This window comes from Typopeltis vanoorti, chromosome 14 (genome assembly GCF_054136105.1).
Source record: "Typopeltis vanoorti isolate ZY-2024b chromosome 14, IOZ_Tvanoo_1.0, whole genome shotgun sequence".
NCBI lineage: Eukaryota > Metazoa > Arthropoda > Arachnida > Uropygi > Thelyphonidae > Typopeltis > Typopeltis vanoorti.
In genome coordinates, this window is record NC_143562.1 from 21,688,400 (window position 1) to 21,715,033 (window position 26,634).

A 26,634-nucleotide genomic window follows, 5' to 3' on the forward strand; every position below is an offset into this window, starting at 1 on the left:
CAAAGACTGTTCGCTTAGCGGTAGCATTCCACAGGAATGCTACCGCTAAGCGAACAAAGCGAGCGCACCAAATGTGACACGTGGTAACATTCTGCAGGAATGCTACCACATATCTCCTTTGGTGAGTTTCGAATATTTGAATGTGTACCCGCTTTCTACTAAAAATCCTCAGTAATACAATTTCAGCAATCTGATTCCTGTGAATTTGCACTTGTATCTGAAATAGGGTTTGTTCTTAAGTTTTGAACACCAGCATAAAAGTTAATAAATTACAAACATAACACCGCCTTAAACAAAACCATGTTGCCCCACACCCCTCCGACTTCCGAATAGAGTATCATATTCTTACCCACCACCTTTGGGATTATGAGTAATGAATTTCACAAATTGTCTATTCCTGCAATTTGAAATATTAGATGCGAGGACCAAAGTAGACTGAAGGCGTGTAGTCTACTGATTTTGTTAGACAACTGTAACTTAAACTGTTGTGAGCTATTTCCTAAATAGATATGGGAACCATTTTTTGAACGGTAGAACAAGTAGAAGGAAAAGTTCAGTAAATAACATAGTGTGATTTTTATTTGTTTCAAGTGAAGAGTAGAGAGTGGGCATGAATATTATTGTGATTTTTACAAGACATCCCCAAAGACTCTTAAAACGTCGCAGGAAGGCAATGTACTCTACTCTTATCCAATACAAACGTCTCACCGTCTTCCCTAGTATTTAATTCTCCAAATATACACAAGAACACCACCACTACTACTACTATCATCATTGCTATCTATACCAGCTACAGTATTTTTAGTCTGTTAAATTGGATGAGTTCTTATTTCATTGGCGATGGTTGAAATGCTACCCAGTGTGTATGAATGAAAGAAGATTCAGTGTGATTCTAAATCAAAAATACTGTTAAGATTCAGTTAGGATACAGACAGAGCTTACCTTCCATGATGAAACTCACGGAAATATTTGTGTGGTACTATTCGTCATTATTGTATAGTACGACTACTGCATTAGTAAATAATTTCTTTGCTATTATAATTATATACTACTGTATTTTTATAGTATAGTAGTATATAATTATAATATTGTAATGAATGTAACAAAAAACAATAGCGTACTGTTATTTTATATTAAGCCTGTGTAGCTCAGTGGAAGTGACGCTTGGCCGCTTGAAGTTAGACCTAGGTTCTAGTCTAGTCGCTGACTAGAGGGACGAAAAACCCGAGTTTCCGGGAGGAAAAACCCGCTTGCCTGTGCCAGAGATCGACTAACTCGGGAACCGGTTGAAGATAGGCTTAGAAAAAGTTCCTCTAGTCAGCGACTAGACTAGAACCTAGGTCTAACTTCAAGAGGCCAAGCGCAAAGGACCCAAGCGTCACTTCCACTGAGCTACACAGGCCTCGAAAAGCTAGATAGGGTATAAAGCTACACAAAAGCTAGATAGGGTATAAAGGCCTCGCGTACTTTCTATTAGGGAATAAAAGGCGTTAGTTGGTTTTTTTTATTATTTTTTTTTTATTTTACATTTTCAATTACTTCCGGTTTCTGCCCTTTCTCATTTTGTTATTTTTTAAAAATATTTTTATTATTTAATATTTTAACATGTAGGTGGCGCAATGCAAGTTCCTGTTATCTAGTAATGGTGTTATTTGGAGTGCAGCGGTACGTCAACGGTTGGTTCTTGAAGGCGTTGTTAATTGTATTTTTTGCTGTTTGTGTTGGTGAATTAAAGTGGAATCTAAGACGTAAGTAGATTGGATATCGATTACAGAATATATGTATTTGGTATCTATGGTCGGTTTTTTACTCCTTTGGAAAATTGCAAAAGTTCATGACACACAATCCCTTAACTGTCAGAGAATGACAGAGCGCAACCAACTGGAAATACGGATAATCCTTAGTTTTCGAATTAAGCAACATTTTAGTGGGGACTCTTTCCTTTGCAACGGTCGGTTATTTAGCATTATAGTCTATGGGAGACTACTTCGCATTTCGTGATGCGTTAGCAGGCGCCTCGGCTATCTATGGTTTTTTACTCCTTTTAAGTTGCGCTATTCCCACTAAAAGTTAAGAAATTACATAACATGCTAATTTCGTAATTTCGAGATCAAGTTTTGTCTGCAATTTTCCAAAGGAGTAAAAAACCATCCATTGATACCTAGGTGCCTGCTAACATATCACGACGTGTGCAGTGGTCTCCCATAGGCTACCATGTTAAAGAACCGGCCGTTTGAAGGGAAGGAGTCCGATTTTCGAAATGGATTAATTTCCAAAGCAGAAACGAGCGGGAATTTTAGTAAGTAGCACTATTCCCACTGAAAGTTAAGAAATTGCATGACATGCTAATTTTGGAATTCCGAGAGGAGACATTAACCTTCCAGCTTTGTCGTAAGTAGATTGGATATCGATTATAAAATGTATGTATTTTTCAGCGTGCATAACTCGATGAAGTTATGCGCATGTAATCCCGATTTTTAATGGGTTGTTAACCTATAAGATTATTATTACTATTATATTGTTGATAAACGCATTATGCAAGGTACTGAATATGTGCATTTAACGTGATATATAATGAAAGCGAGTGCTATGGAAAAATTACAGGAAATTTGCTTTGCTATCATCATTAACATTAGCTTTCTCTGCTTATTGCTAGCTCACTGATGGAATCATTGTGAAATAAATGTCACATGAAACATGTTATTTACATGCAAGCAGTTCGAGCTGTGTTTTAAAATTCTCAACTAGATGGACAAGCATATTAATGTGATTTATTAGAACCATATGACGAAATCAATATAAGATTTCTATTTCGTCACCGCATTAGTCCATTATTTATGGATTACCAGCTTCCTGTCTGGATGCACACTATGTGTGATGGTAGACGGCTACCTATCCTCTCACTATCGAACTAATGATTGGGTCCCACAAGGTTCAGTTCTCTCACCGACCCTCTTCCTTCTATATATCAACGACCTACTTCAGTTGACCCAAGGAATGGGTCAACTGAAGTAGGTCGTCAATATACAGGCATTCAAATCAAATGTAAACAAGTTTCTCCTTTCGCAACCCACCACCCATATATGGTACTATAAGTTGACCAACCAACCTCCTGTACATGGGCCCAACATAAAAAAAAAAAAAAAAAGTAGACCTAACGAAGAGAAGAAAGTAAAACGTTAAATATTTAACCTTCATTAGCAGTCATCACTAACTGAAATTCTGCTGTTTCATTCAGGGTGAAACATGTATAGAACGCCATTCTAGATAGATTAGCATAAGTGCCACGTTATAGGAATGTGGTTCGCAAAAAACTAATATATGTTATACTGGTTTTTATCATCATCATCAAATTCCTGACATGTACCCTCAAGGGATATACAGGATATGATAGTACTGCATGAAAAATTCACATCGTTACTAATTTCCTATCTACAATTTTCCTCCAAATCAGTCTGTTACTTGTCAAGACTCCAACATTATCAGATCTTATATTTCTATCATCTAAGGCACTTTGTACTGTATCAATCCACCTATATCTTGGTCTTACTCTGAGTCGTTTTCCTGCCAACTTGGCAGAGAACACTTGTTTTGCTAATCTTTCCTCACCCATTCTGTTCAAGTGACCATACCACCTGAGATTAGCTCTGCTGGTGCATTCCTGGATGCTGACGATGTCAAGTTCTTCCCTAATATCCTTGTTTTTAATATGATATTGCCATTGATGGCATCTGTTCATGCCTCTAATCTTTCTCAGGACTCTCATATCTGCGGTCTCTATTCTTTTGTCAAGTGTTTTACTTTTGGCTAGTTCTCAGATCCATAAGTCAAAACTGGTTTGAATATGATCTTGTATACAGCTAATTTAGTGTTCTGCCTAATTTCTCTGTTATTCCATATGAATTTATTCAATTGACTTCCTACCATACCAGCTTTGTTGATTCTGTTGTCTATTTCCATTTTAATTTACCATCTTCACTAAAAATCATACCTAAGTATCTGAAATGTTTTACTTGTTCCACAGGATCTCCATTCAAAACACAGTTGACATTTTCAACGATTCTACCTATTTTCATTGTCTTTGGCTTTTTATTGCTGATCTTCATACCATATCTATTACAACAGTTATTCAATTTAGTCAGGGAATCTTGCAAACTTATAGTGGATTTATTTGGAAGTATAACATCTTCTGCATAAAGCAAAGAGCTGACATTAACATCTCCAATTCTGATATCATGTTTAATACCACTTTCCTTCATAATGTGATCCATATAGATAATGAATAACAGAGGGAATAATGTACATCCTTGTCTCACACCAGATTTAACATTAAACCATCATCCTGTACTCAATTCTAACTGCTGACTTGCAACTGAAATAAAGACTAAGTAAGTATTGCTTGATATAATTTCCCATTGACACCATATAACTGCAGCATATTGAATAGCGTCTCTCTTGGCACCTTGTCATATGCCTTTTTCAGATCGAAAAACTTAAATACAGATCTTTGTTATTCCCATGCTTTCTCAACTAATTGTTGTAAAGTGAAGATCTGATCCTGACAGCCTCTATTTGGCCTGAATCCAGCTTGTTCTTCACCAAGCTTTTCTTCCACAATTCTTCTCACCCGTTTCTCAAGTATACTGGTATAAATCTTGCCCAGAACACTCGGTAGGGAACTACCTCTAATCTCGCATTCAATTTTATTTCCCTTTTTATATATGGCTACTATTACAGCTCTACTCCAATCATCAGAAATTAGTCTCTTTGTCCATGTCTTCTGGACTATGCAGTGCAGCCACTGTAAGACTTTTATACCACCATACTTCAGCATTTCTGGTCAAATATCATCTGCTCCTGCTGCCATTCTACATTTCAAGCCTTTGATGGCTTTTTCTACTTCAAATATGGATATTATTCCTGATTGTATGCCTGTTGAGTGTATTTTACCACTGTGCTATCACTGCATGTTTCATTTAGCAGTTTTTCGAAGTAATTACTCATACTTCAAGGATATCTTTTTCTCCCATTTTCATGTCACCTTTATCATCTCTAACTCCTTTTACAGCACTCTTTCCTCCATTTCTAAGCTTCTTCGACAATCTGCAGAATATCTTACCACCTTCTTGATATTTATTTTCTATGTTCTTGCCAAAGTCCTCTCATGACTTTTGTTTAACTAGTTTTACACAGTCTTTACCTTTCTTACATTTGTCTCTGTATTCTCTAAGATCACAAGCTAATTTAATTGCCAGGAACTTTTGATATGATTTCTTCTTTTCCTTCCTGCCTCTTTAACTTCCTGTGTCCACCATAGAGTTCTGATTTTTCTATCCTTGCAGACAACCTCACCACATGCCTCTCTGGCTGAATCAATCAGGGTTTTCTTCAAGGTTTGCCACTGTATCTCCAAGGTTTGGTTCTTGTTCTCAAACTCTTTCATTTTTTTTTTTCAATAATCTTTATGTATTTTAGTCTACAGTTCACATCTGAGAGCTGCTCAACTTTCTTTGCTTTTAAACTTTCTTACATGTCATTCTTTTCAGTATGAAATTCAATTTCATCCTGCTCAAGGCTAAATAGTGATCACTTCCAATTTCAAATCCTCTGTCTCCTGCGCCAGGGAGAAAATATCACTATCAACAATAACATAGTCAATGAGACTTTTTCTTATTCCTTGCCTCTTCTCTCCATGTGAATTTGTGCAAATTTTTATGTTGGAACATGGTGATAGTAATAAACAGTCCTGAGCAGAAATCCAACGGGTATTTGCCATTATTATTAGCTTTGCTCTTTTCTCTAAATTTTCCCAAAACATTTTTGTATGTCTGACAATCACCTCCTACTCTGCTATTTAGATCCCCCTTAAGGACGAACTTTTCCTTTTTCATTGTGTCAGTAGCTTTCTCTAGAGCCTCAAAAAATTCCTCCACTTCTGTGGGACAATAGGCACAAATAAGTCTCATTATCCAGTTCCCCGCTGATATTTGCCCACATCACTTTACTTGAGACTGCCTGCCATTCAAGAAGATTAGCCTCGTATTTAGTGCTGAATACTATGGCTCCCCCTTCTTTTCCTTGATTGTCATTGCCTGAATATAACATTTTGTATTTAGTACTCAGAAAGTTCTCACCAGTTTTTGTCTTTTTTGTTTCAGTCATCTCACTTTTATGTCGATCTGGTACTTATCTGATTCCTCAGCAAGCTTCATTTCTTTGTCATTCAGGATTCTTATGTTGATAGTACCGATCTTTTACTCTGGTGATATTGAGTTGGAGTGTGCTTTCAGATTTGTTCTAGTAGCTGACTTTTCGCTGTTTGCTCTGGTTCTCTGACGAAAACAATGGGCGCGTTGTTTAACTGGGTGGGTGATACCCCAGACAGCATGAATTTTTATCATGTTGTACCATCATTTTGTATATTGGTTTAAGCCAATAAGAATACAATTTGGTCAGCTAAATCCCAAATTGCCAGCCCATTCTCGTTCGTTCAGTATTCAGGTATATACCCAACAGGGTGCACCACGAGAAGATGAGGGCTGGACATTAGGTCAGAAGGGCTGGTTGGGTCTCTGCATTCCTTTAAAGGCTATGTGGAGGTCTCCTTTCAGTTATACAGGTTTGACACTGAAATACCCCATTGGTTTTTATTTCAGTTTTTATACTGTCTACAGTGCTTCTACTCTCCTTGTAAATGGTTGCGGTCTTGCGAGGAGAGGTGCAGAGATCTATTACCCGGGGATATGTAAGTTAATAAACTATATCAAGTTGATCTGCTTGGTTTTCTGAACACACAAGATTCTGTATGAAACAGCATTCCATTACACCTGTCATATACTATGAAACAACAGCCATTGTTTCCTTCTATTTTTCTTTTGTCAGTTTATTCGGTTTTCATCAGCTTTTGGAGATTTCCTTATCCTTAATATATATGTTCTTTGCTGAGTGAGGCCACTTATCATAGCGAAGTGGAAGCTCGTAGCAGCTTGCATCGATTTCGACTTTTCCTTTCTTCCGATAGTCACCTCATATATATGACAAATGTCTTGCATTTTAAGAAGACAGGTGTTAGTCCAGCAACATTGCAAGCTGCCTCGCAAGAATGATGGTGTCCTGTACCTATTAATTACCCCTATGAATATAATGTGGTGGAATTGTTTTAACTTTTTTTTGTTTTTTATTACATTTTAGTGCATCTTTCAAAGTCAGTGCAGCCTGCATTGTCAATGGCAGTTTAGCTCCGTATATGTTGTTTCGGCGCGTTGGCCTCATCCCCAGTTTATCCAATTATGTATATGATAAGAGATGGTAAATATTTTATGAGGAAAGGCAATACACAAACGTATTATGGGATAAAACACCAGATGATGTAAACGAACAAAATCAAAGAAATCAATAACCTACAAAAGAAAGCTATCTAACTTTTCACAACCTGAGCAAGGCTGCTCCAGCATTTCAGTTACTTGGATCAAGGTTCAACTGCAAAGAAAAAAATCTATAAACTAAACCAGTATAAAAACGTTTTTTTATACTACTTGAAACTCATAGCATGCAAAATTAATCATGCAAATATTAAATCGTTAAGGCCAATTTCATTCAAAATGAGATATGAATCCAATAACTTAAAGTTGGACGATATTCACAGGTTAATTACAATATCGTTGATGATCACCGAGATTTTAACTGTCCAGTTGGAATAATTTTGTATTTTTCAGGAACTTTTGATATGATTTCTTCATATCAAAAGTTCCTGAAAAATACATAAATTATTTTCAAATTATTTATAAATACATAAATTATAATCAAATACGACATGCTGAATCTGCAATCATTTATGACATAGTAATAAACATACTGTACTCTAGTTTTGGCTGTATATCGTGAACACGATGGCACGATTGATTTATTTTAACTGAGTTAAAATAAATCAATCAAAATGTTCTAAAGATATTCAAACATAAGAATATTATAACGACCGAGTAATATTAATTTGCATTTAAATAACAATAATAGCAAAATTGAAGAATATAAAAGAATATTATGTTCGCATGGATTTTTTTTTTGCATAAACGAAGTAATACGAGAGAATCACGTATGCAATTGAGGAAGTTGTATTGATGATATATTTATAAGAAATGAACTTTCCTATGGGGTATCTATATTTTTTAAAACGGTGTGTGTGTGTATATATATATATATATTATTTTTATTTTTTTCAGCAAGTTGTTACTTGCATATTGATAAGAAATGAACTGTCCTATTAGGTATCACACTTCATTTTATCTCAGCAATATAACACGCCATTGTTTTTCTCTGCTGCATCTATTTCTACCATTGGGTAGTGATGTGTGCAGTGCTGTTAGTAATGATAACATCGAAACTAGCATAAATTTTAATTCATTTGAGAAATAATAATATAGAAGATTCAAACCAACACGGTTAGATCGATTAAATATAAATCAGTTATATCACGAAGTCATCAAAATTGTTAAAAATTTATATGGAAAATCATAAAAAGAAAAAAAAGGATATAAAAAATTTTTAAAGGAAAAAAAAAAAGGATTATCACATATGCTGGTTTACAGATCAATTAAATGATGGCTAAACTAAAGGTCATACAATAAGCATAGGAAGAATCAGTACTGATTCATATCTCGATTCAATACAGGAAAAGCACCTCTGTTGTTCCAAAAACAGTTTAGGCCAGAGGTCAGCAACCTTTTTTATATGAAGATGCAATATAAAATTTGAAAATTACAGAGGGATCATGAACAGCCATTTTTTTTTTCTCCCATTTCAGGCTTAGAGATTCTATGATTAGTTGTTTTTAAGAGAAAAAAAAAAGTGATTTAAAATTTTAACATAATTTTATTTATCTCGCTTTTACATATTTTTGTCATATATGAATGAACATAAAATACCATAAAAAATGTTAAACAAACACACATTAAAAACCAAAGTGTTCCAACAAAGTTTAAAAGTGGTGTGAAGGGTAGTGCAGTTGCATTGATAACTAGATGATGTCAGCAACTCCAACTACTTATGATCAATGGTCTGCAGTCTTAATAGGTACAAATAAAGCAGTTTGGCATACAAAATAGCCTGAGTTCATTGTGAACTGAAATAGGGCTGAGATATTGGGAAGAAACTTGGCTTGGATGAGCTCTAGGGTTTCTTTGAGTTGGACATTAGTGAATAGGGAGGAGACGTCAAAACTGACCATTATGTCAGTGTGTTGGAATGAGAGGTTTTCTATAATACTGGCTTTAAAGTGGACTGAGTTTTTTGTGTGATGGTGTGTTGCCAGTATAGTGTGTGAGCATTTTGGCTAAATGTTTGGCTAATTTATGTGGGGGAATCAAGGCCATCCACTATGGGACGTAATGGCACATTTTGTTTATGTATTTTTGGGAGTCCATATAATCGGGGGGATCTAGAGTTATAAGGTTTTAATTTGTTAGTGACTTCCACGGGCCAAGAAGTGACTTTCTTAAGGAGTCTGTGGAGAGTTCTAATCTGTGAGTTGGCAGGATTATATTCACTAGGGAGGTAAGTAGTATGGTCTATTACTAAAGCATTAAGCTTACCACTGTAGTCCTTTTGATTGAGCACCACAGTGGCGTTTCCCTTATCTGCTTTGGTATTACTATTTTTTTGTATATCTTCATTTCTAGTAGAGCTGCATATTCGTCTTTGGATAAGTTGGTTTTTGGAGGTTTTGCTTTAGTGAGACCACCGGCTACATCCAGTCTGACATTGATGGCGATATGGTTAGGAAGGTTGTGAATCCCATGTTCTATTTGGATCATGATTTCCTCGGCAGGTATTCTTTTAGCAGCTAGGGTGAAATTGTGGCCACGTGAAAGTGTGGTGAGTGCTTCAGGCTTTAAAACTACCGACAAGAGGTTGACTACAGTGTTGAGTGGTGGCTGTCATAAGGAAGTAAAATTCTTTATCAGATATTCTTATTTTTTTTTTAATTCTTTTCTTGCCAAAGTGCATGAGACGTCATAAAGAATCGTCCAAAGATCATGGCAGAGCGTCTTTGAAAGCTCTTCCTCTAGTGCCTGTAAGGTTTTGTTTCGTCGGCAAGGAGAACATGCATAGCAGTAATTTGTTCTCTTAATAGGGCAAAGCTAGTATGATTATAAATATGCAGAGCTTTCTGTGAAGTAAAACGGTGCTTCAGTTTATCACAATTAGGGATTACCTTGTTATCCCAGCAGCGTTTTAGGAACATCAGACGATTTAGTTGTCTTGATATCTTCAACCTCATTTTGCCGTATTGACGGGCCTTTCATGCAATGGAATCTCCGTGTGCATTCACTCATAAGTACGTATAATAATGTTATCAATTTTTGGTGATCAGAATGGAATATGTCAATGAAAATCAGCATAAATTAATTTAGGGATGTTGGTCTGAGGAAACTACAATATGCTACAAGATTTCATTACTGCAGTGATTGATAAGTGATTTAAATGTAATTTTATATTTGTCACCATGTCACACTGTATACAAAAGTGTACTAATTCTCTTTATGATTGACATAATTATTTATTTTTTAATGTATCAATAATTAATTATTAATACATTACAAAATCACTAAGGTGTTCCGTGAAAATTTCATGATTTGTTAAGTGTTCAGTCATAGGAAAAACCTAGGAAATGCTGTTATAGACTTTAGATGACAGCAGTATATGATGAGTGAGTGCTACTGAGACTTTTGTATGTGAGATTCCATCTCGCATACAAAACAATGTGGCAAATGATATACTCAGGTGTCAACACCGATTGAGATTGAAATAGGGATAGTGGAATGCTTTGGCATTTTATTACAAATTAACATGGGACGTTTAATTGTCATTTAACACTTTGAGTATGGTGATATAGATGGGAAATACGAAAGAGCATGTGAGCGGAAGAAAATAAAATGGAATTTATGCAACTGAAATTGATTGTATAGTGTAATTGTGAGAACAATGTTGGAAGTCTTTAGTTGAAAAGACTTCCAGTGGGCCTTGATTTTCATTGTAACGAAAGGAATCTTTAGTGGTTTATTGATTTTGCAGCTCTTTTACCGAAGTAGCTCTTATTTATGTATTTTTCCTATATTTTTAATTCTGCATGCAGTGAGGTTTGGACCTACTGCCAGATAATGTTAATGGCAGCAGATGGTGCAGTTGTTGAAATGTGGTATGGTTAGATAGAGGTTTAAGTAGCATCATCATCATCATCATCATCATCAAATTCCTGCCATGTACCCTCAAGGGGTGTACAGGATATGACAGTACTACATGAAAAAATTACATCATTACTAACTTCCTATCTACAATTTTCCTCCAAATCAGTCTGTTACTTGTCAAGACTCCAACATTATCAGATCTTATATTTCTATCGTCTAAGGCACTTTGTACCGTATCAATCCACCTATATCTTGGTCTTCCTCTGGGTCGTTTTCCTGCCAATCTGGCAGAGAACACTTGTTTTGCTAATCTTTCCTCTCCCATTCTATTTAAGTGACCATACCATCTGAGATTAGCTCTGCTAACGCATTCCTGGATGCTGACAATGTCAAGTTCATTCCTAATATCCTCATTTTTAATATGATATTGCCATTGATGCCATCTGTTCACGCCTCTAATCTTTCTCAGGACTCTCATATCTGTGGTCTCTAATCTTTGGTCAAGTGTTTTACTTCTGACCCAGCTCTCAGATCCATAAGTTAAAATTGGTTTGAACACAGTCTTGTATACAGCTAATTTAGTGTTCCGACTAATTTCTTTCTTATTCCATATGAATTTATTCAATTGACTTCCCACGATACCAGCTTTGCTGATTCTGTTGTCTATTTCTATATTTAGTTTACCATCTTCAGTAAAAATTGTGCCTAAGTAGCTGAAATGTTTTACTTGTTCCACTGGTTCTCCATTCACAACACAGTTGACATTTTCAATGATTCTGCCTATTTTCATTGTCTTTGTCTTTTTATTGCTGACCTTCATACCATATCTATTACAACAGCTATTCAATTTAGTCAGAGAATCTTGCAGACTTGTAGCGGATTTATTTAGAAGTATAACATCATCCGCATAAAGCAAAGAGCTGACATTAACATCTCCAATTTTGATATCAGGTTTAATACCACATTCCTTCATAATGTGATCCATATAGATAATGAATAACAGAGGGGATAATGTACATCCTTGTCTCACACCAGATTTAACATTAAACCAACTTCCTGTACTTCCTTCAATTCTAACTGCTGACTCACAACTCAAATAAAGACTAAGTATTGCTTGATATAATGCCCCATTGACACCATATAACTGCAGCGTATTGAATAGCTTCTCTCTTGGCACCTTGTCATATGCCTTTTCCAAATCGACAAAACTTAAATACAGATCTTTGTTATATTCCCATGCTTTCTCGACTATTTGTCGTAAAGTGAAGATCTGATCCTGGCAGCCTCTATTTGGACTGAATCCAGCTTGTTCTTCACCAAGCTTTTCTTCCACAATTCTTCTCAACCGTTTCTCAAGTATACTTGCATAGATCTTGCCAGGAACACTCAGTAGGGAAATACCTCTGTAATTCTCACATTCAGTTTTATTTCCCTTTTTATATATGGGTACTATGAGAGCTCTACTCCAATCATCGGGAATGCGTCCCTCTGTCCAGGCTTTCTGAACTATGCAGTGCAGCCACTGTAAGACTCTTATACCACCATACTTCAGCATTTCTGGTCGAATATCATCTACTCCTGCTGCCTTTCCACATTTCAAGCCTTTGATGGCTTTTTCTACTTCAAGTATGGATATGTATTCCTGACTGCATGCCTGGTCAGTGTTTTTTATCACTGTGCTGTCATCACTGCTTGTTTCATTTAGCAGTTTTTCAAAGTAATTACTCCATACTTCAAGGATATCTTTTTCTCCTGTTTTCATTTCACCTTTATCATCTCTAATTCCTTTTACAACACTCTTTCCTCCATTCCTAAGCTTCTTCAACAACCTCCAGAATATTTTGCCACCTTCTTGATATTTATTTTCTATATTCTTGCCAAAGTCCTCCCATGACTTTTGTTTAGCTAGTTTTACACACTGTTTAGCTTTCGTACATTTGTCTCTGTATTCTTTAAGAGTAAAAGCTGACTTATTTGACAGGAACTTTTGATATGCTTTCTTCTTTTCCTTCACTGCCTCTTTAACTTCCTGTGTCCACCAGGGAGTTCTGATTTTTTTATCCTTGCACACAACCTCACCACATGCCTCTCTGGCAGAATCAATCAATGTTTCCTTCAGAGTTTGCCGCTGAATCTCCAAGGTTTGATTCCTGTTCTCAAACTCTTTCATTTTCTTTTCAATAATATTTCTGTATTTTAGTCTACAGTTCACATCTGAGAGCTGCTCAACTTTTATTCGCTTTAAAACTTTCTTACATGTTATTCTTTTCAATATGAAATTCAATTTTATCCTGCTCAAGACTAAATAGTGATCACTTCCAATTTCAAATCCTCTGTACACTCTGGTGTCCTGCACCAGGGAGAAAACATCACTATCAACAATAACATAGTCAATGAGACTTTTCTTATTCCTAGCCTCTTCTCTCCATGTGAATTTGTGCACATTTTTATGTTGGAACATGGTGTTAGTAATAACCATTCCATGTCCTGAGCAGAAATCCAACAGATATTTGCCATTATTATTAGCTTTGCTCTTTTCTCCAAATTTTCCCAAAATATTTTTGTATGTCTCACAATCATTTCCAACTCTACTATTTAGATCCCCAACAAGGACCAACTTTTCCTTTTTCATTGTGTCAGTTGCTTTTTCTAAAGCCTCAAAAAATTCCTCCACTTCTACCTTAGTAGAACCTTCTGTGGGACCATAGGCACAAATAAGTCTCATTGTCCAGTTCTCCATTCTCATATTCGCCCACATTACTCTACTTGAGACTGACTGCCATTCAAGAAGATTAGCCTCGTATTTTGTGTTGAATACTATGGCTACTCCTTCTTTTCCTTGATTGTCATTGCCTGAATATAACATTTTGTATTTATTGCTCAGAAAGATCTCACCAGTTTTGGTCTTTTTTGTTTCAGTCACCCCTATTATGTCGATCTGGTACTTATCTAATTCCTCAGCTAGCTCCATTTCTTTGCCATTCAGGCTTCTTACGTTGATAGTACCGATCTTTAACTCTGGTGATGTTGAGTTGGGGTTTGTTTTCAGATTTGTTCCAGTAGCTGACTTTTCGCTGTTCGCCCTGGTTCCCTGGCGAAAACAACGGGGGCCTTGTTTAACCGGGCGACGCCCCAGCCGGCATGAAATTTTGTCATGTTGTACCATCATTTTTTATTTTGGTTTAACCAATAAGAATACAATTTGGTCGGCTAAATCCCAAATTGCCAGCCCATCCTCGTTCGTTCAGTATCAAAGTAGATACCCAACAGGGTGCACCACGAGAAGGTGAGGATTGGACATTAGGTCAGAAGCCCTGGTCGGTTCTCCGCATTCCTTTAAAGGCTATGTGGAGGTCTCCTCTCAGTTATACAGCTTTGACCCTTAAGTAGCATGGAGAGAGTATTCAGAGTGAAATTCATTACCACATTGATATCTTATTCTCTAGATCTGTCACCTTGTAATAATAAAAATTACCTAATAGAACACATTTTGGAGGGGACTGGTGTGAGAGTGCTGATTTCATGTTTCAGAGAAAGCTATTTTATATCAGACTAGATAGAGATCATACTGTGTTGACCTGTCGCATATCCAAAACTATGCAGAATTCATAAAATTTTGCCAAGTCCTGTGTTTTATATTTTTATAAAGAAAACATTATATATAAATATAAGGTTTAATATTTATGCCTCATCATAATAAATTTTAAATTTATTCATAATTAAGTTATGTAGGTTTTAATCACAGAACCTCATTACTATAAATGGGTTTGAAAAAAGTTTCAACTTTCATATAATTAATAAATTGAACATTGTTTAATTATAAGATTCAAAATATTATGTGCTTACAACTGTTTATTTTAATTTTTTGTAGGAAAATAATTGAAAAATCGCTGATGACGTCAAAGAAGAAAAGCTATAGGTCATTGTGTAAACACCAGTGTTCAAATTATTAAGCTGATATATCGCTAATTGTGAAAAACTACATGAAAAACATGGACTCCAAATTATTCTCAGAATTTATTGAAGTACTACTTAAAATAAGTTCAAAACTAATTTTGTAATTATATCCAGTGCAGATCATATGGTAATAACAGTTCATCAATTGAAAGAGATACAAATTTATTCATGCATGCTAAAGAAAACATTTTCTAAGGTGAAAGCCTATGAAACACATTAGAAGGATCACCTAAAATCATTTATCGATCACAAACGAAACACCTTTCTCTTAATTTTACACTATGATATTTTGAAATCGCCAATGGTGAGGACTTATGGCATTTAATATTCTGTAGCAAAAATGATGTCTTGTAATATTGTGGAAAGATGTATCTCAAATCAAGAAGGTTGAAAAGAAATTTATTTGTTCACACTCAGTCGCAATCATTCTCATGTGAAACTTGTGGTGTGACATTTACAAAATCCAGTAATCTTAAGAACTGCATATTAGTTCACAGTAAGAGGTTTTTCTTTTGTACAACATATCAAGGTATTTGAAAAGACATTTGTTAGTTCATAAATGAGAAAAACCTTTCTCGTGTAAGTGTTGTGGAAAGGTATTTTCAGACTCATAACTTGGAGGGACATTTATCAGTTCACTCTAAAATACCATTCTCTTGTGATTGTTGTGGAAAGCCATTTTCATGCTCAAGTCATTTGTCAGTTCATATGAAAGAAAAACCATTCTCTTGCAAGAGTTGTGGAAAGTCATTTTCACACTGAAGTAGGCTGAAGAGACATATATTAATTCACACTAAAGAAAAACCATTCATTTGTGATCGTTGTGAAAAGGCATTTTCAAACTCAAGTCATATGAAAACTCATTTGTCAATTCATATGGAAGAAAAACCATTCTCTTGCAAGACTTGTGGAAAGGCATTTTCAGACTCAAGTAACTTGAAAACCCATTTGCTAGTTCATACTCAAGTAAAACCATATACTTGTGATAGTTGTGGGAAGGCATTTTCACAGTTACGTATCCTGAAGAGGCATTTCTTAGTTCATACTCAAGAAAAACCGTTCACTTGTGAAAGTTGTCAAAAGTCATTTTCACAATTAAATAGATTGAAATGCCATTTATTAGTTCACACTAAAGAAAAACTATTCTCTTGCGATCGTTGTGGAAAGGCATTTTCACGTTCATGTTATTTGAAAACTCATTTGTCAATTCATATGCAAGAAAAACCATTCACTTGTAAGACTTGTGGAAAGGCATTTTCAGACTTAAGTAACCTGAAGAGACATTTATTTGTTCACACTAAAGAAAAACTATTCTCTTGTGAGATTTGTGGAAAGGCATTTTCACACTCAAGTAACTTGAAAACCCATTTGGTAGTTCATACTCAAGTAAAACCATATACTTGTGATAGTTGTGGAAAGGCATTTTCACAGTTACGTATCCTGAAGAGACATTTCTCAGTTCATACTCGAGAAAAACCATTCACTTGTGAAAGTTGTCAAAAGTCATTTTCACAATTAAGTAGCTTGAAACGCCATTTATCAGAGCACACTAAAGAAAAATCATTCTCTTGTGATCATTGTGGGAAGGCATTTTTACGCTCAAGTAATTTGAAAACTCATTTGTCAGTTCATATGCAAGAAAAACCATTCTGTTGCAAGAGTTGTGGAAAGTCATTTTCATTCCTAAGTAACCTGAAGAGACATTTCTTAGTTCATACTGAAGAAAAACCATTCACTTGTGAAAGTTGTGGAAAGACATTTTCACAATTAAGTAGCTTGAATCGGCATTTGTTAGTTCATGAAAAAGAAAATCATTCTCTTCTATGAGTCGTGGGAAGTCATTTTTAGACTCAAGTAACCTGAAGAGACATTTATTAGTTCATGCTAATCAACAGAAAACCATTCCCTTCTTATAGATGTAGAAAGGCATTTTTGAAGTCAGGTAAACTTAAAACTAACTTGTTAATTCATACACAAGGAAAGCCATTCTCCTGTGAGAGATGTTGAAAGACATTTTTACAGTCAGTTAACCTGAAGAGACATTTATTATTTCAATGTTAAGTAAAACCATTTATTAGTTCAAGTGCATTTCATTGTGGAAGTGTGACATTTGTTAGTTCATTATGATCAAAAATATTTGTTATGTGAAAAATGTGGCATGCTGTTTTAGAAAGAGGGTAAGTGAAGAGCACTTTATTTGTTCCCACTCTGCAGAAATCAGTTTGCAATTTCTGACAAATTATATTTCACCCTAAGCACTTGGATACTGAGTTTTTGGTTAACTCTAAGTAAAACCCATTTTCCAGTAAAGTATGAGGTGCATTGTTTTCATTAACAGACAGCTTATTGATGAAGTCATTTTTTCATTTGTTCTGAAATTGTTTATAATGAGAAAGTTTTTCTTTATTATTGCAAGATAAACTTACTTGGATGGCATGGAAGAGTTCAATATCTGTAGGAACTTGGCTAGAAAATTTACATAGTTGAGAAATAATTTTCAACCCAAGTTTCTAATTTCCCAACTATGTAAATTAAAAAAGTGATTTATACTTTGGATAAAGCTACGACACCTGCATATTTTTGTAATACTTGCACAGCTGTATAATTAGAAAACATTTCTTTGTTCATACTTAGGAATAATTGTACACCACATCAGAACCACTGCAAAATAAAGATGTTAATAAAAGCTCTCAAGTTATTAAACAACTCATTTTGATGACTATCATTTTTGTAGAACTTGAAGCAATGAAGTTTATCACTCAGTGTCAGGGTGTACTTTGTAGAAGCCATTTGCTTGCATAGTATGTTAAGAAAACTTATAAATCAGTTGATCCATATAAGTCAGAAGGGAAGACTTCTATATTTATCCTGAACATGTAATTAATTTCTCAAGATACCTGCTTTTCCTAATCAAGAAATCACTTTGCTTTTAGACATGAACTTATTACTGTGCCATCAACCAATTTAAATAAAATTTCATATTTTACATTTTGAAATCTGTCCAAGAGAAAATAAACAGTTTATTTTGAATTCAAAGAAATCGAATCACTTTATAAAATACATTAAAGTTTTCTACCATCAATATATTAAAGCATTCAAGAATGCATTTCATTCTGTTCTAAAGTGGTAAATTTTTCTGGAAGAAGTTCCTAAATAAATGTTTGATATTTTAAAAATATGAGTAAAATAGTTAAATATTATATAAACATCTTTCTTTCCAATGATGAAAACTTTGTGCCCAATTCATTGGGCACTAAATGATTATTAAATCTCATTTGGCCTTTCATTAGTTTATTAAATGATTGCACAATTCATGTTATTTGCAATTTATCATTCATTTCATAAGAACAAGTGGACAGTGGTTTTTCATTTACTATTTTTCTGTTTGCTTTTTCATGTTTCCTGTTTTGTCGTATTTATTATTATTTCAATGTTAAGTAAAGCTTAATATCCTTCTCAGAAATCTTCTGATGCACATTGTAGCAATTATGTATGTTTGAATTTTTACATTTTGCCAAGACAGCTGTGTTTGTTAAGAGATGTGTGTGCAGATGTTCTCATATATCTTTTTTTATGTGATTATTAAATAATCTTCTTTTGAAAGATTATTCGTCCTTTGATTATTCATTGAAATAATATACGAAATATGCTAGAATAATTACCAATAGATTCCAAAAAATATCAGCATAACGCATACTATTTCTTTACCAATATCTGATATTTGACTATTTTTGCACCAAGTATGGACTACCTCTGCATTCAAGTAGTCTGTAAAAGGTGATGTTGCAGAACATTTAAAACTTGGAATAGACAAAAGATTGGAGATGAGGAAGATGAATAATAAATTCCCCAAGGAAGATGAATAATATTTATATCAACATCATATGAAGCAATCAAAAAATTTGAAGTGGCAAAAAGAAATCCCCATAAAGAATGTCATATAATTTTCTACTACACAACAGGAATTGTTAAAATAAATTGTGCGAAATTACAGCAAACTTAACCCATAAAATAGCTAACTATTCATAGGTCATAAACATATCAATAAAAATCAATTATCCAATCAGGCTTTTGTATTTCTCTTTAATTTTTTATTGAGAAAAGTGATTATCAGAAATCTCTACATTAGAAGTATCTTTAATGGCAAAATATGTTCATGATTCTAATGTTCAATCATGATCTGATATTCGAAGCTTATATTTTGTATTATTTTCTTTGTTCATTGTTTTCCTTCCAGTTACTTCTGAAAGTATCAGATATTGTAATTTTCTATGCTGTTGCTTACCAAGTATCTTCCATAATATAGATAAGTTTTAAATGAAAGGGTGTTTATAGGGACTGTAAACAGCCCTTCGTTTAAATGTAATTTAATTCATTCAAATTCCATAGCTGATAATCAGGTCATGTCTTATGTAGTAACAATAGACAATATGCATTCCATGTACCATATTGCATGGTTGAATTCCTCAAGTGTTAACGTTAGTGAGTAGTGGAATTTCAAGCACAAGGTATCTATGGTGGACCATGCCTTACATCATGTTATATACATCTATTATATTATCTGCAGAGTGATCCCTACCCTGTTTTTATTGTTTTTCATGCTCCTTCCCAATGCTATTAGTGTATTCGAGGTCTAAGAGTATGTCTTTCCTGTTTTGCTGTTTCTTTTCTTCTTATGGGGTGGCAGTTTTCTTCTGTCTGAAATATTTTCATCCCTAAGTCAAATCCCACCTGGTCATATTGGGATGAGATTTGTAGAAAGGTCCTCTGCTACTGTACCCCTTTTTTATTGCAGTTACTTCACTCCACAAACTGATATTCTTGCACGTTATAATGGATCTCATGCTGCATAAATTGTTGCACAGAATAATCAGCCATGTTCAGCAGTCTTTGTCAGAGAATCCTGTTTGAGAAGAATATTACAGTCTTCAATACCAGAAGATATGGGTTTAATCTCAGAGGTGAACTGTACATCATATTTGGAAGGTCAGGATCTATATATAGGTTTCTTGATATTGTTTGTAAAAGGAGATGGAGAGATATAAAATTGACATCCTGGGAATTACGGAGACCATGTGAAATTGCAAGTCATTCTATCTAGTATATTTTATACAGCTGTCAAAAGCCAAAGTATTGTCTTCATTCCTTGAAATGGATAAAATTGAGTGTCATGCGGTTATTAAATTCTTTGTAAATGAAGGTTTAACGCCAAACAATTTTATTCAAAGTTCAGAAAAGTTTATGGGCACTCTTCTCCTTCGTTTCCCACAATTAAGAAATGGACTGCCGATTTTAAACGTATCAGCCTTGATGATGATCCATGTGAAGGACATCCAAAAAAGTGTAACAACGCCAAAAATCATTTCAAAGTGCTTGAAATTGCTGAGACTAGACTTTTCAAAAGAACTTGGATATAATTTGCATGAAGAATTGCAAAAGAAAGTTTTTTGCAAAGAAGGGTGCTGCTCTTGTGCACAGCATATCAAAAACGTACTCGCATGAAAAAATCCTAACAATGCTTGAAGCATTTCAACAAGAATAAAACTTATTTTATTTGTTGATTTCTTAGTATGGATGTGACTTGGATTCACCATTACACACCAGAATCCAAACAGCAGTCAGAAAAGTGGACAGAAATAGGTTCAGCACAAAAAAAAAAAAAAAATCCATTGGTGTTTTGGGATGCTAAAGGATTTTGTTTATTAATTATCTTGAAAAGGGTAAAACAGTAACCATGGAATATTTTTCTGATCATTTAACCAGATGAAAAAATCACCTTTCATCAGGACAATGCACTTGCCCTCAAAGATGTTTTGGCAATGTTAAAATTAAGGAATCTGCACTATAATGAAGTATAATGGACAAGAGGGAGAAAGTTTTTGCCATTACTTAGAAATGCCTTGCCGTTAGTGAGAGTTGGCTGACTTCAGATTTTGTACTTACCATGAAGAGAAATTAAAGGGTTTAGTGTTTTTCGGTAAATAGGAAAAATGGATAAGAGAGGACAACAATTTACCGAATGACAATTCATTGAAAAGGTATGTATTGAATAAACAATTTGTCCAATGGCAGTTCATTACACAACAATTCGTCGCAAATGCAATTGATCTTGGATTCGAATTTTGTCTATGTCACGAATTACGAGTCGTTCAGCTGAAGGGAAGTAAGCATAAATGGTTGAGTTTTTCCCTGGCGAAGAGGCAAACCAGACCAAAGAACACGTTAAGAGACAAGTCAAGTAATGTAACATTGCTATCCCACCAACCATTCGGTTGATGAGAGAGGATTATGAGGGGAATAATAATAAGCATTATTATTACTTCTAATAATAATAATAATAAAGTATCAGCTAATAATAATTATTTGAAATAGTTTCCTTTTAATTAGGAAAGTAAGAATTGCATGAAATAAAATATATGTTCATATAAAGATATTTTACATAATCTTAAACAGATTGTGTAAAATATACGTAAAATACATGAAACGCACATACTGACTGAAAGGAATTTCTCTCAGAAAGAAATAGACAAGGAAGAAAAATTACCGCACACACATCTAATATATATAAAGAAATATGCTTTGCTTCGACTGCATCACAAGCTAATTCGATAAAACTGCAGTTCTTATTAATAAATTTCACATCTTATAATTCATTTTTCGGTGAATGGCAAGTCAATGAGTTGTGGTTTCGATCAGTTGTGATTTTTTAATGAATTGTTTTTTCGAATAATTGCTTTTCGATTACCTAGTTATTCGATGAACTAGTTCGATTTATGGTTTATTCGATGAACTATTTTTTCGAAAAACTTGCAATATTGTTTTGGTGAATTTTTCTAAATACCAAAAGAAAAGGCACAGTAGTTATGTAAGAGAGCAAATGCTACTCGATGGGATGGTTTGTAAAAGACATTAATGTCATTTTGAAGATTTTAATATAACGAGTATCAAATCATAATTTCTTCAGCTGAAAACAATTTTTAAATTGCTTAGACATGTTCTCATTTGAGAGAAAGGAAAGAGTCTTATGTTTGCAACATTACTACGATATTATTGTTTCATTTGGTGGAATATTTTCCTATGTACCCCTTTTGCCTGAAATGCTTACTCATCTTCGATAAACATGTAGCATTCCACGAATGTTTGGATATATGTTGGCAATCAGACCAAAGCATCTATTAGTACAGTTAACTTGATGAGATGACCTGATTATAATCTATATTTTATTCGGATCATATTTTCAGAATCAAAAACCTATAACATGCAATTTGCTAATACGATGCAAAGAATACTCGATGATTTTCCATAGAACGACTATTCATACATGCAAGCTGTGTACACACTGGACATTTACATACAGAAAATCGTTGTTTTGGCATCTGCAGAAGAACGATCAAAAGAACAAAAACAGAGACAACTATTATTATTGTGAAAGTATATGTGATGAATTTAAACCCATTCTTTGTTTAGTATAATTTCAAGTGATGTGAACTTGTGATTTTTTAGAAAAAGTCTTTCTTTTGGATATATGTATGATTGATTTTATTTCTTGGTTGCTATAATCGCCCCTATGATGCCTTTGTTTATTCGAAAACACCTTATGTATAGTTCACGATGCAGATTATATCGATTCTTATTTTCATTCTTCATAACTGTACACTCAACAGTTACTACCAGACGTAATCATGTGTGGATGCAAAATTCTTATTACGACTATTCCAGGTCCACAAAGCAGACCAATACAGTATCGATTTACTGCGAACAAATCTGCGAAACCTTCCCAAAACCTGGTAAGCCATGTGGGGAAATGATATTTTCCTTACTGGTACTTTGGCAATGACAGCTTCAAATACATAGGAGAAAATTTTGAACTTAAGCTCTAACACAAGGAATTTCAGCAGTGGTACAGAAATGCAAATTAGAAGACCTTTGATCACCTCATATATCATATTTTCAACCTGAAGTGCACGTACTAAGCAAATATAAAGTGCGACAATTGCAGCTGTAAATATTCAGTTGAATCCCATTGAATACAGTCTCACTTTAACTCGATTTGTTTTTATAATTTTCAACACTCATTACTTTAAACAAGGAAAGCGAGGTGCGAATTGAATTCAGCAAGGGTAATTGCTTGAAGGAAATCGATGGCAGACTTGCTAGAATTTATTCACATTCACAGCCACATTGTTTTCATCATTTGGAATACTGCAACTGAAAAATTTGCATCACTCGATGCAGGCTTTTGACATGCTTGTATATTTTTGTTTCAATCTGATTTAGTTTACTCTCAACATTTTCCAATGAATTCAATAATGAAAATATTCATTACTCCCTGTTTCTTGGTTACATTACAACAGAACTGCTCACGTAAAAGAGTCTTAAGAGAGGACAACATAGGAAGAACAGCTCCGTGCATTTGATATGGCATTAGACTGGAAATGACACCATACCTGTTTATCAATTCTCATATTCTTTTTTGTCACCAGATATACACAAGCGGTCTTCATATGTTTGTAATTGTCCCAAAATAAAGAATCTTTATCGAATTGAATAAAGTCTTGAAAGTCTAATTTAATCATTGATGAAATTAAATGGGTTACGATAATTCTTTGCATGATATGAATAGCTGGTAATTCAGTTTCCAAAAATAGTAAAATGATTATCGATGTCATACATTTTTAGTGAAAATTGTTCAGCTTCTTTGCAGGTAATAGAGAAAAATGTACTTATACCATTTCTTGTTTCATCTATCATTAGTTCACCATCTTGGATTTGATAATATATAATAGCCTCCAATGTCCAATTTATACTGTTCTCTTTTTTGCAAGTATACTAGGATATCACTCCACTGGAGGCACAACCTCTCCCATGTGCTTCTCAATAACCACAACACAACATATGTATCTTCTAAAATAATAATAGGCTTCCATCAGCTATGTGAAGAGTTTTGTCTCATGCTGTTTTCCTGAAAAAAAATTTTCAAAGGCTTTTGGGGTTCACCCATTATTTTAATTTACCTGACATAAAACAGCACAACACAATACGATAGCTGCAATATATGTAAGAATTGCAGTAAACTGATAACGCACTAGAGTGTTATTCATTATAGTACTGTTCACCCTGACCATTTCTTCAAAAATGTAACTTTCGCGCAGATTATTCATGGACATGTTTTCGGATGTTGGTAGATGTGATTAATGTGGTTTTATCTTACTTTGTGACGTATGGAAAAGCATATCTCTGTGGCTCGTATGGGTTTTCTATATTATTTATCCTTATTATGGTAAGTATTTTTATACAACATGAATCAACTAAATTATTTATTGTTGTTATTATTTCAACTGAACATCAGGTCTGATACTCTACTTTTCATGTTGAATCTTCTCTTAAAATTCTGGATATTAATTTAACATTCGATTTCTTGTGCTTTCAACCTACTTCTGTAGCTGAATTTCTTTTCCAAAAAGTTGACAGTTTCTTGAAATATTTGAAGGTTGGCATGACTGTGCCCTTGACAAATTTCACAAGATTTGTCTGCAAACTCAACTTCTTTTGGATGTTTCTATTGTAATCTGTTGGATACATCTAATATAGTAACAAAATTGTCACTATTTTATTCATTTTGTATTTTATCCATTAAAACACCCACAATTATATTATTTGCTAGCTCTATTTTTTGTTCTGCTTATAGAATAGTACGGTCATAAAGTTTTGAAATAGATTTCTTCCATCAGTCATATGATTTTAAACTTTTATCATGTACAACTGTGTGAAAAGAAAAGAAAATGTACCTTCTCTTTATTTTTGAAAATACTATTGAGAATTACTAATATTACTTGCTGAAACAGTGTTTTTGAGGTAGGATCTTGACTTGCGAGGTGGCTAAATGTGTGAAATTTTCTTAGGAGATTGCTTGGTTCAGTGCCATGGCATGTAAAATTGCAAGGGCTGGATGTAGATAGGGCATGGGATGTGGTCAACGAGCATTTGCAGGAGATTATGGCTGACTGTATACCTACAGTCCGAATAGTAAATCAAGTAGGGGTTAAATGGATGAATAACACCATTAAACTTGAGTTGCAAAAAAAGAAACAACTGTGGAAGGAATTTAAGGAGAAAGATGACCTGCAGGCACATGAACGGTATAAAGCGCAGGCCAGAAGGGTAACGAGTGGGGTGAGAAAAGCAAAAACGGATTATGAAAGGAAATTAGCCATTTCCTTTCATCCAGAGGCGAGTGACCAAGATGATAGCAGGTCTATGGAATGAACCTTATGAAAACAGGTTGAAGATTTGTGGTTGCAGAAATTGGTTGATAGGCGGAAAAGGGGAGATATGATTGAGACATTCAAATTGCTGGAAGGTTTCTGTAGGATTAATTCAGAGGATATTTTTGAGAACATGACTGGTGGTGGGAGGACATCCATGGAAGCTGGGCAAGAGTGTGGTTAGTAAGGGTGTTAGAGCTGGGTTTTTTACTTTTAGGTGATGAATGAGTGGAATAAGCTACCTGACGGTGTTGTGGGTATTGTGACAGTGAACGAGTTCAAGGCAAAGTAGGATAGATGTTGTGTGAATGTCAAATAGTTGTGATGGACATGATGTATAGGGTCTCACTCGATGAGTCTAAGGACTCTTTGGAGTCGCCCGTAATAATAATATTAAGAGCAACTGACTAGATCTGTCTCTGTCACTCACATTTCCGAAAATTGTTGGGATGGAAAAATTAGCATTACGTGGTAGAGGGTGACAGGGTAATTGAGAGGGTGACTGCTGTCTTCCCTACAATGACCTCCTCAACCCCGTCTCCTTCAGAAGATGTCTGATCAGTCAAGGGAGAGGAGTGACCTCCCCGTTTGCAGATATCTGTTAGTGATGTCACTTATCTCAAACTGATGACCTCTGATTATCTGTAAAGAAAAAAAATGAGCAAACCCAAAATCCTTTGAAATTTTTCTTTCTCCAGGAAAATAGCAAAAGATACAAATCTTGTGAAATATTTCTAGGTAATTGCATGTTCGAATTTTTCTTTGTGAATATACTTGTAAATAATATTCGAGCAAAATAAAATATCATCATCAAATTCTTGCCATGTGCCCTCAAGGGCTGTACTGGATATGATAGTACTACATGAAAAATTTAAATCATTACTAACTTCCTATCTACAATTTTCCTCCAAAATAGTCTGTTACTCATCAAGACTCCGACATTATCAGATCTTGTATTTCGATCGTCTAAGGCACTTTGTACCGTATCAATCCACCTATATTTTGGTCTCCTCTGGGGTCGTTTTCCTGCCAACTTGGCAGAGAACACTTGTTTTGCTAATCCCTGCTCACCCATTCTGTTTAAGTGACCACACCATCTGAGATTAGCTCTGCTAACGCATTCTTGGATGCTGACAATGTCATGTTCTTTCCTAATATCCTCGTTTTTAATATGATATTGTCATTTATGCCATCTGTTCATGCCTCTAATCTTTCTCAGGACTCTCATA

General features: G+C 34.6%; 1 protein-coding gene across 3 annotated transcripts; it reads left to right on the top strand.

The window, feature by feature from the left end:
- The first annotated feature begins 1,656 nt into the window (after nucleotides 1–1,656).
- Nucleotides 1,657–18,743, top strand: LOC150099289 (uncharacterized). Of its 3 annotated transcripts, none has more exons than XM_090403624.1 (2): nucleotides 1,657–1,748; nucleotides 15,055–18,743. In XM_090403624.1, the coding sequence occupies exon 2, from the start codon at nucleotides 15,993–15,995 to the stop codon at nucleotides 16,965–16,967; it is 975 nt and encodes a 324-aa protein (XP_090259750.1). In that variant the 5' UTR covers nucleotides 1,657–1,748; nucleotides 15,055–15,992; the 3' UTR covers nucleotides 16,968–18,743. The 3 variants fall into 3 exon arrangements, with proteins under 3 accessions (XP_090259750.1, XP_090259752.1, XP_090259751.1); XM_090403626.1 differs by lacking the exon at nucleotides 1,657–1,748 and adding an exon at nucleotides 2,044–2,299; XM_090403625.1 differs by lacking the exon at nucleotides 1,657–1,748 and adding an exon at nucleotides 2,292–2,391.
- The last annotated feature ends 7,891 nt before the right edge of the window (nucleotides 18,744–26,634 follow it).

Bases quoted from the DNA above. Each gene is read 5' to 3' on its own strand.
- LOC150099289 (XM_090403624.1), top strand. From the start codon at position 15,993: ATGAAAACTCATTTGTCAATTCATATGGAAGAAAAACCATTCTCTTGC.